This window comes from Brassica oleracea, chromosome C8 (genome assembly GCF_000695525.1).
Source record: "Brassica oleracea var. oleracea cultivar TO1000 chromosome C8, BOL, whole genome shotgun sequence".
Classification (NCBI taxonomy): domain Eukaryota; kingdom Viridiplantae; phylum Streptophyta; class Magnoliopsida; order Brassicales; family Brassicaceae; genus Brassica; species Brassica oleracea.
The window spans coordinates 41,192,347-41,203,237 of NC_027755.1; the positions used below are offsets into that span (position 1 = coordinate 41,192,347).

The window sequence follows — 10,891 nt, forward strand, 5'->3', positions numbered from 1 at the left end:
AAATAAATTTTATAATTAAAATATCTATTTTTGAAAATATTTTTCACATTTAAAATAAATTAAATTATATAATTAAATTATATTTTAAATGTGAAATACTATTTAACAAAATATATTTTATTGTAAATTAATTTTAGAAATCAAAATTTTATTTTCTAGATATAAAAATAATTTTATGATATTATTAACTAAAATAAATGAATTAATTATATACTTTTCTTAATTTTATAAATTATAAATGTAAATGTTCTTCTAAAAGCTTTATATGAAAGCATTTTCCAGAGAACATTTGGAGAGCATTAGCATTTGATAAATGCTTCTCTAAATGTTTTTATAACAATTATTGATTAGATAATGTAGAGCATAATACTAATCCTAATGCTCTACCAATCAAGGTCATATTTGTTCCCATGTATATGGTCATCCGACATCTCTTTATGCCGAGTCTCCTCTTGTGCATCCATCTAGAAAGAGAATTATCAATGAAAATTATTTGTTTTCCAGTCAAAGGAGAAACTAAAAAAGACCAGTCAAACAGTGTTTGTAATTTCTCTCTCTGGCGTTTGTAAGTTTTGTATTGCTTTTAAATAACATGATCTCACTAATTTATCAGGATACTCTAAATAAACACACTACCATTTTTCAATAAAAAGATGACAAAATGAGATGGTGTATCCATCTGAACCTCAAAATTAACCTATTTAGGACTAATGTTTTTTTTTTTATAAAAATGAATTTTTTTCAATCCGTTATTATAGGATAATCTATTTCTGAATTGTGATAGCAAAGGTAGTTATAGTTGGAAGATGCAGGCTCTGCCGACGGCTCCTTAAGTTTTCCTGCGTTAAGAAGTATTGTTAAGGGTTACTTAGTAATTAATATTATGAAGATGGTGCCTGATTGTTTAGACAAGAGAACTAGTTATTTTCATAGAAATTTATTTTTAATTAATTATTATATTTGATTTAATAAAATAGGTTTTTGATGTAAAAGAAGTATATTATTGAATATGGTTGGCGGTTCTTGATTTGAATTGAACCGTGAGACACCTCTTCTAAATAAGTAAAATGTAGTCTAGTTTTGATAATCTAACAAGCGATCAAAATCTTTTATAATATTCTGAAGAAAATCTCGAAGTTATCATATTCAGAAGAAAATAAAAAGACCATAACACTCCACACATTTATACATCCTAAACTATTTTTTTAATTACAAACACAAATATCGTTGGCAATTGCTCGTGAGACTTTGGAGATCTCAGATCCATCGGAAACCGCTTTATCTATATATGTCATAGTCATCATTTTCTTTGATGTCGGACCCAGTGATGTTAGTCACGGTCTCCTCCAAATACTGGTTCTCCATTTCAGAAAAATGTTGGAATGAATCTTAAAACCAAGCGTAACTTCAATATCAAAATAATGCAAACTGCCGCACCCCCAATCGAAAAGCGATTCCCACGAGTTTACAAACTAAACATACCTCCAAAATAGTCAACATACTCGTACACAAAAAATAACACATACCAATCAATGGTTCAAACCTCACATCACATAAACTCATGTGACAAAACCCGCTAAACGATGGCTTGAAATTGGGTGGTGGCAAAAACGTCGCATAGTCACTCCTGAACAACTTTGGAATAATGACTAAAGAAACCGATAAACCTCTTTGCAATCTGACAAACTATGACATCACACATCTGCTAAACATCCAGTAGACCTCTGATAGCCGAAAGACGAATGGCGATGATTTTACTCATCGTCATAAAAAAAGACAATTGAGTTAATAATTATTAGACGGAATGGTGCTAAAAGAATTTTCCAGATAACTTTTTGTATTACATATATATTTATATATATATATATATATATATATATATATATATATATTCGAAAACTTTGAAAACCAAATCCCCTAATCGCCATTCCGGGTCGGGGCCGGGAGGGAACTCCGTTCTGATACCAAATTTTGACACCTGTCACCTCCTATATGGAAAACAACATACCACTAACAATATCTCATAACACAATAACTTATATACACAACTCCACTCACCGTAAGCCCAAATAAAAATTCGAATAAAAAGTCCAGTAGCACCAATCCGTCCAAAATATCATATACTCGTTAGTCTCACCTGAAATGGGGAAGAGAGAGAGGGGTGAGTAACATGGGAGTCACTCAACGAGGTATGGGATGCTAAACCCGAAGTCCATGGACCCGGACGGAGCACTCCGAATAAATATAATTTAATCCTAACACGTTGCAAATACGGTACCTAAAGTACCCAGAGATCAAACAATAGTCCTAGCAAGGTGCACACTCGCTGCCCACTAACAGGCCCAAAACACCACCGAATACGTGCTCGGTTCATACACACACCGAATATGTGCTCGGTAACACACGCCCGTAGACGATTTATCGACACCTCTGGGTTACGCCTCAACCGGTCGACTATAGCTGACTGTAACCTTTATACAATCCGGCATACAGAGGTCTGTCTCTGTATCCGTCTCAAACAATCACATAACTCTTAATAAAACAACTATTTTTATTCACCAATTTTAAATGAAACAATCATTGTTGAATCCTCTAACACCCTAGTTCCGGTTTAAGCAAAGAACCTAAAAACTAAACAAGCAATGACAGATTCAATTCCACACAGACGGAACACATTAGAAATAAATTATACTTATTCGAGGTCCTAAACCGTATAAGAGAAATTCGAGAAAAGACCATCACCTGGAAAACAGATACACTTCGTCCAATAAAGCTCGGATAGAGTTTCACGACTTGACAATATTACTTCATGTTATTGATGGTCTTGGATGAAACGTGTTCCATGACTCTTCTTACACCTCCTTTGCACGTGGTGAAGTAACTCCCAAGAGTAAGTTGGTTGGTGATTAAATACACACATGCAAATACATGCAACCGCACGATAAGAGTTGGTGTTACAAAGGTTACTTCAACACAAGCAGGGCCGGCCTTGAGATTTTGGAAGCCTTAGGCGATTTTTGTAAAGATTTCATCGAAAAAAAAAGTTAAAAAAATTTGGGGGCCTTTTTAAAAAAATTTGGGGGCCTATGTATATGTAATTTTTTTCAAAAAAATTAGGGCCCTAGGCGAATTTTTCATCCGGCTTTGCCCAGGACCGGTTCTGAACACAAGAAACACATAAATGACCACTTAACTAACACCGCTTGGGATCACGATAATGGATCTTACACTCCGACGACGGTGGCTCTCGGGTGCTGGATTGTTCATGGGGCACGGACGGTGGCTGGTCATGACGGAATGCGATGACTGATAGATACCAATAATATTCTATTATTTGGTTACAATAGCTTACCTATATTTGTGGGAATATCTCTGATATTGTGTAGCAAACTTGTGTATATAATCGAATGTAAAGCAGTGAAGGAAGGGCAGAGAAACACTTTCACTTACATGGTATCAGAGGGTTCATGATCCCGAACCACTTACTTCTCTAAATCTTATTCTTTTTCTCGATCTCTTTCTCTCATCTTCTTCTCCGATATTTTATTTCTCTTCCTCTCTTCATCAATGGCCGCTCCACAACAAATCGAACGTGTGTATAGTGTGACAAACATCAAACAAAACATTCTGATCATTTTAGATGCCGACGACCATAACTACGATGCATGGAGAGAGCTCTTATTGACTCACTGTCAGAGTTTTGATGTTGCTGGACATCTAGACAGAACGACTCTCCCAACCAATGACGACGACATGGTGTGGAAGAAACAAGACGGCGTAGTTAAGCTCTGGCTGTACGGCACAGTCACGAAGGATTTCTTCCGCAGCATCTTCAAAACAGGAGGCTCGTCAAGGGAGGTCTGGTTGCGAATCGAGAATTTCTTCCGCAACAACAAGGAAGCGAGAGCTATCCAGCTAGATCACGATCTCCGCAACAGAACCATTGGCGATCAAACCATTCAAGCGTACTGTCAGGATCTCAAGTTGATATCTGACTTACTTACGAACGTGGATGCTCCAGTGACAGAGAGAACATTGGTAACATATCTGTTGAATGGCCTTAACGCCAAATATGACAACATAATCAATGTCATCATTCATCGCCAGCCTTTCCCAACCTTTGAAGAAGCAAGATCGATGTTATTGCTGGAGGAAGACAGACTCAACAAGGGAAAGAAGAACTTTACAAACAAAGCCTCTTCGTCAGATGACAAGGTTCTCGCTGTAACAGACGCAACTAATGACAAACGTCCTGCTCAGACCACTCCTCAGCAGTATCACAACAAAGGACGCGGGTCCAAAAAGTCACAAAACCGTGGTGGAGGGCGCGGTTACTACAATAAACAATGTCCATAGTTCAACCAATGGGGAGCTCCATTCTGGACCAACACGTATCCAATGTGGCCTCAACAGCTGAATCAGTGGGGCTATCAGCAGCAGTTCCAACAACCAGGCCTTCTTGGTCCACGACCAAACGTCCAGCCACAGATCACGCAAGCTCGGGCTCAGCAAATAAACAACAACAAAAACGATCTCCAACCAACTATGGACTTTGCTTCGGCCTTCAACACCATGACACTCATGGATCCCACTGACGGCCAATGGTACATGGACTCTGGTGCCACTGCTCATCTGGCAAACAATGTAGGTATTCTCAAGTCTGTACTTAACACTAGTAACGGAAACTCTGTCACTGTTGCAAATGGGAGTAAAATTCCAATTCAAAACACTGGTTCTTTTTCTTTTCCTACTCAACTTCGACCTTTATCACTCAACTCTGTCTTGGTCACTCCATCCATTATCAAAAATTTGATCTCTGTCTGTAAATTTACAAAAGATAACTCTTGTTCTATTGAATTTGATCCTCATGGTTTCTCTGTGAAGGATCTTCAAACTCGCAGAACGATTCTCCGCAGTGACAGTACTTGTGACTTGTATCCATTGTTTTCTTCTCCACCAAATTAAGAGCCGTTCACTCCTTCTGCTTTTCTCACTTTGAGTTCTACAGTTTGGCACCGTCGCTTAGCTCATCTCGGTGATCAAACTCTTAATAATTTGCTTTCTTCTAAAACTCTTCTTTGTAATAAACGAGACCATTCTCAACTTTGTGATGCATGCCAGTTAGGCAAACAAATAAAGTTACCTTTCCTTACCTCTGATTCTACTGTCACTGCGCCTTTTGATATAGTACACTCGAATTTATGGACTTCTCCGGTTCAAAGTTTCAGTGGCATAAAATACTATGTCTTGTTTCTTGATCAGTTCTCTCACTTTCTATGGGTATACCCACTCCGCAGGAAAGATGAGGTCTATTCAAAATACCTTCAGTTCTCAAACTATGCTGAGACTCACTTCAAAACCCAGATCAAGTCTCTCCAATGTGACAATGGAACAGAGTATGATAACTCTCAGTTTCATAATCTCTTTGCTTCAAACAGAACCACTTTCCGTTTCTCTTGTCCATATACCTCTCAACAAAATGGGAGGTCTGAAAGAATGATTCGTACAATCAACAATGCAGTACGTACTCTTCTCTTTCAAGCGCAACTACCATCTTCCTTCTGGGTAGAAGCTACACACATATGTTCATATTCTTAATCTTCTTTCCTCAAAAGCTATCGCCAATAAAACACCCTTCACTACTCTATTCAAAAAGCCTATCTCCTACTCTCATCTAAGGGTATTTGGCTGCCTTTGCTACCCAAACCAAAACAACTCAACCACTAAAAAGCTTTCTCCTCGCTCTTCTAAATGTATACTTCTTGGTTACCCTCAACTTCACCGAGGTTACCGTTGCTTTGACTTGAGTACTAAAAAGATCATCATCTCGCGTCACGTTACGTTTGATGAATCCACCTTCCCATACAAAGATTCAAAGTCAACTACAAGCTCCCCATACAAGTTTCTGGAGCACCAAACTGATCCTTCTCCTATCTTCAAAAACATCTTACAAAACACTACTGTGAATATTCCTCCTCCAGTGGTTGTCCCTGCTGATGTGCAAGCGCCAACTCAAACTGCTTCTTCAGCAGCTGAGTATCCTAGGCATTCGATGACCACTCGCTCCAAACGTGGAATTCGAAAACAAAAACAAGTATTGTCTTTACTGACACAACCTTGTTCTCCCCTCCCAAAAAGTCATGTTCAAGCAAGACTTGATCCCTTTTGGGACGCATCAATGACAGACGAGTACAATGCCATTATGAAAAGTCAGACTTTTGATCCTGTTCCTCGTCAGAAAAACACTAATATCGTGCGCTCTCTTTGGCTACACAAGCATAAATATGATGCTAATGGCGTGTTTAAAAGGCACAAATCCAGGCTCGTCGCTAATGGAAAATCACAAGAAGAGGGTGTGGATTTTTCAGAAACTTTCAGCCTTGTTGTCAAACCAGCTACAATCCGAAGTGTTCTTCATGTTGCTTTAGCCAACCATTGGCAGATTAATCAGCTTGACGTGCATAATGCTTTTCTACACGGAAACCTTGATGAGGATGTTTATATGTTTCAACCTCCAGGGTTTGTGGACAAGGACAAACCTGATTATGTTTGCAAATTAAAAAGAGCCTTATATGGCTTGAAACAAGCTCCTAGAGCTTGGAATGCAAGATTTGTGGAATTTATTACTAAACAAGGTTTTAAGCAAAGCAAAAGCGATGCAAGTTTGTTTGTGTACAGGAAAGACAAAGACTTGGCTTACATCTTGCTCTACGTAGATGACATAATCATCATCTCGTCATCACCTACACTACGTGAGAAAGTCATAGAAGCAATGAAAACAGAGTTCCCAATGTCAGACTGTGGCCTCATCAACTCTTTCCTCGGCATCTCAGCTATTTTCAATGATAAAGGGCTCTTCCTTAATCAAACAAAATATGCTGAAGACATCATCCAACGTGCTGGAATGCAAGAATGCAAACCCGTCGCCACTCCAGTCGATCTCAAGTCCAAGCTAGGTGATAAGATCGGCACACCTTTGAAGAACCCCACCGAATACAGGAGCTTGGCAGGAGCGTTGCAATATCTTACATTCACTAGGCCAGATATAGCCTATGCTGTCCAACAAATCTGCCTCTTCATGCATGATCCGAGAGATCTTCATATGCAAGCACTACGTCGCATCCTTCGCTATCTACAAGGAACAAAATCAAAAGGTCTCCAACTACTGTGTGATCAACCACTGAAGCTAACTGCATACACAGACGCTGATTGGGCAGGTTGTCCAACAACACAACGATCCACGTCCGGATTCTGTCTCTTCCTCGGCGACAATCTTATATCTTGGTCCGCTAAGCACCAGCCTACGGTCTCCAGAACAAGCGCGGAAGCAGAGTACAAGGGAGTCGCCAATGCTGTTGCTGAAGCTTGCTGGATACGCAATCTTTTATTGGAGATGCACTGTCCACTGACTCAAGCAACATTGGTCTACTGTGATAACATCAGTGCCGTCTACCTTTCATCTAATCCCGTACAACATCAACGCACAAAACATGTGGAGATTGATATCCACTTCGTCCGAGAAAAAGTACAAATGGGAGAGGTTCGAGTCCTACACATTCCGTCATCCTCTATATACGCTGACATCTTTACGAAAGGACTTCTAACGTCTTTATTCAACGCATTCAGGTCCAGTCTCGGCATTTCGGATATCCATGCTTCGACTGAGGGAGGGTGATAGATACCAATAATATTCTATTATTTGGTTACGATAGCTTACCTATATTTGTGGGAATATCCCTGATATTGTGCAGCAAACTTGTGTATATAATCGAATGTAAAGCAGTGAAGGAAGGGCAGAGAAACACTTTCACTTACAATGACTCCGGTTTCACTTTCTCATCTCGTTTAGGCCACGTCCCACAATGGTAAAGATCACAACTAAAACGGCTTCTCCGGTGAAAAACGATAGCTCCGAGGAGATGAAAAGAGGTGGCTGATGATGATGAGATGGACAAGGGTATGGGTTTGCTGAGCATAACATCCCCATTGGCGGCACACGTCTTTAGGTTTTAGGTAGGAGGAGATATTTACACAATATATAGGCTCCTAACTTGATTTAGAGTTGATTTACAATAAAAGTTATAACTTGATGTAACTCGCAGTAGAAATTATGCGGTAGAAACCGTAGATTTATGTAGTGAATTTGCAGTAAAAATAAGAGTCACAAAAAATTTGTAATTATTGACTGGTAACATTTTTGATGTATAAGTTGCAGTGTATATATATAGAATGTGAATATCAATAATAATAACATTTAACAATAATAACTTAACATGTTGACAAAAAAATTAACAATAATAATGAAATTTGTTATAAAATTGATTAAATTTAAAATATATTAAACTAATTAAATTTAATTAAACTAAAATTAAGGAAATACAGTAATATAATTATGTAAATATTCTACCAAAATGTACATATACTAGGTGTTTTCCTGCACCATGTGTAGTAAGAAATCTTTTAAATCTAACTTATATTTAAAAATAAATTTCATTAAATATTATAAATTTTACTATTTTCTTACTAATATTTAATATATATTTGATATATATTAAATCAATTTGTATAAAACTAAGAAAAATGATATAACATTGTATAATTATCAAAAAATTAGTCTAAACAATATTTATAAAATTTGTAGGTATATAAAAAAACTAATGATCTTACGATTAGATATTTAAATTTTTACAAAATTGTAGAAATTTTTGAAAGCTTTAGTAATACAAATTGTATAATTATACAAAAATAATAATATTTTCAAATTTGAAATGTTATATATGAATATATTTATTTTATAGATGATGTATGAACTATTACCATATTTAAAAAAAATTTACCAAAAAGAAATATCAATATTAAATGTAATATATGAATTATTACCATATTTTAATAAGTTTGTCAAAAATATAAATCAACATTAAATGAAATTATCAATGTCATATTTTTCCGGAAGCCATGTCATCAATTTCAGTTTTGTCATATTTATTTTGTGAAATTGATTGTAAAGAGGACATGTGGCAAAATCATTTCGCAAATATAGTTTAGGGGATATTTACATATAATTTAATGTATGTAAAAACCTTTAGTTACCAAATAGATTTAGCAATTAAATTGTAGGAATAATCTATATAAAATAAATATTCACGTGAGACAAATATGAATGCATTTTTTAAAAAAATTGTCAAAGCTCAAAAAGTAACCGTATGATAACTGACATAAAACCAAAAAAAAACTAATTCAACTTCTAATACATGGCATTTTGTTTGATGTTGAGTTAAAACTTGAGTTATCAATTTTTTCAAAGGATTAACTAAAAATTGTAACTCATATACAATACATTATAACTCAAACACTAACTCAAAAAATAAAAAGCAACTCATGAATGGTAACATTTTTGAGTTATACCCATATTCAAACTTAATCAATGGTATGTCACCGATCAAAGCCATAGTTGCCGAATATTGGTCAAAATCGAGAAAGGTTAGGAAAATTATAACTAAAATTAAATCACACCGGTTTTCCTAAAACCTGGTCGTTACAATTGTACTGTCAGACAAGCGTGGTCGGAGAGACTGTAATCTTCCGGCCACAATCCTTTCTCTGTTTCTTGCAGAAACAAAACCGCGCTTTCTTCACTTTCAATTCAATCGCTTCTTCTTCTTTCTTACTCTCCATCACACTCTCTTTGCACTTTTCAGACTGATCCACCATCCTCATGTTCCAAGTTTTCTGACAATACGTTAACCACATACATCAGAGTCTTGGAACTTAACATTTTTATTGGTTTGTGGTTTTCGTTTTACCTTAAGTTTTTCATAGTCGAAGATACCATTTCGAGCAAGATCAGCTCGAACCCATAGCCTTTTGAAGTGCGTAGTTAACCAAGTCTTGGCCTTCTTGGATCAAACCAAGATGATGGCTCGTTTTGCGAGTATTGCCTTCGAACCAAATAAGACACTTTGAAACTAGAAGCTAAATGTAACTCAAGAAGCTTCTGAGCATTCTCGTTAAACCATCCTAAGCTCCGGGAAAAAGGTTCCATTACAAACTGCACGCCAAAAAAAGATTAAAACATTCTCGAAACCAGAAGAAGAAGAAGAAAGGGACCTAACAGGGGAACAGTGTGGAACAGCAACCTTTGCATTCACGAGGACAGTTGTTGCTTCGTTTAAAGCAATCTGAGAAGGAACATGATCTCTTTTCTTCAGAATCTTCTTGGGTTTCTTGAAGCAAACACCAGGTAGATTCTTCTTCTCCTTCTGTTCTTGCATGTACTCCTCATACTTCATTTTTCACAATCTCCCAGCCGGTTATGAGTGAAATCAAATCAACAAAACACGCACACACACAAGAAAAGGTTATCAAAAGGTTATCTCTTTGATTGTTTAATTCAATGTATTTTTTGGATTTTAAAGCTAAATTCTATATATTTTCGCAAATAAGTAATTACCATACAAAATATTTTTAGATTTAAAATTAAATTTTAATTAATTTCCCAAATAAAAATATAAACAATACAAAATGTTTTAAGCTTACACAAATTTTAGATTTTATTAAAATTATTATCATTAACTAAACAATATATTTTCATTTTAGAAAAGTCGAGGTGCAAACACTTGGTTTGTTTTTTACATATTGAAATCCATTCACAATACGAAGAAAACATGTTAAACATCTACAGCCAACTGACCATACGGAAGACCTTATATAAAGGACTGGATGCTGATGTTTGTTAAACATCTACACCGCTAACGGACCATAAGGAAGATCAATAAGGACTGGATGCTTCCGCTTGGTTTGTTTTCAACATATTAAAATTCATTCACAATACGAAAAAAACATGTTAAACATCCACACCGCTAACGAACTATATGGAAGGCCATACGGACCG

The 10,891-nt window shown here is 36.3% G+C and overlaps 2 protein-coding genes across 2 annotated transcripts; one reads left to right on the forward strand and one right to left on the reverse strand.

The window, feature by feature from the left end:
* The first annotated feature begins 3,567 nt into the window (after nucleotides 1-3,567).
* Nucleotides 3,568-4,356, forward strand: LOC106309425. Its single transcript, XM_013746451.1, has one exon. The coding sequence runs from the start codon at nucleotides 3,568-3,570 to the stop codon at nucleotides 4,354-4,356; it is 789 nt and encodes a 262-aa protein (XP_013601905.1).
* A 5,193-nt stretch (nucleotides 4,357-9,549) lies between these two features.
* LOC106309426 (E3 ubiquitin-protein ligase BAH1-like) lies at nucleotides 9,550-10,289 on the reverse strand. Its single transcript, XM_013746453.1, has 4 exons — nucleotides 10,137-10,289; nucleotides 9,909-10,048; nucleotides 9,804-9,861; nucleotides 9,550-9,729 (listed from the first exon to the last, which is right to left on the reverse strand). Exons 1-4 carry the CDS (start codon nucleotides 10,287-10,289, stop codon nucleotides 9,550-9,552), a joined length of 531 nt encoding a protein of 176 aa, XP_013601907.1.
* Between the last annotated feature and the right edge of the window lie 602 nt (nucleotides 10,290-10,891).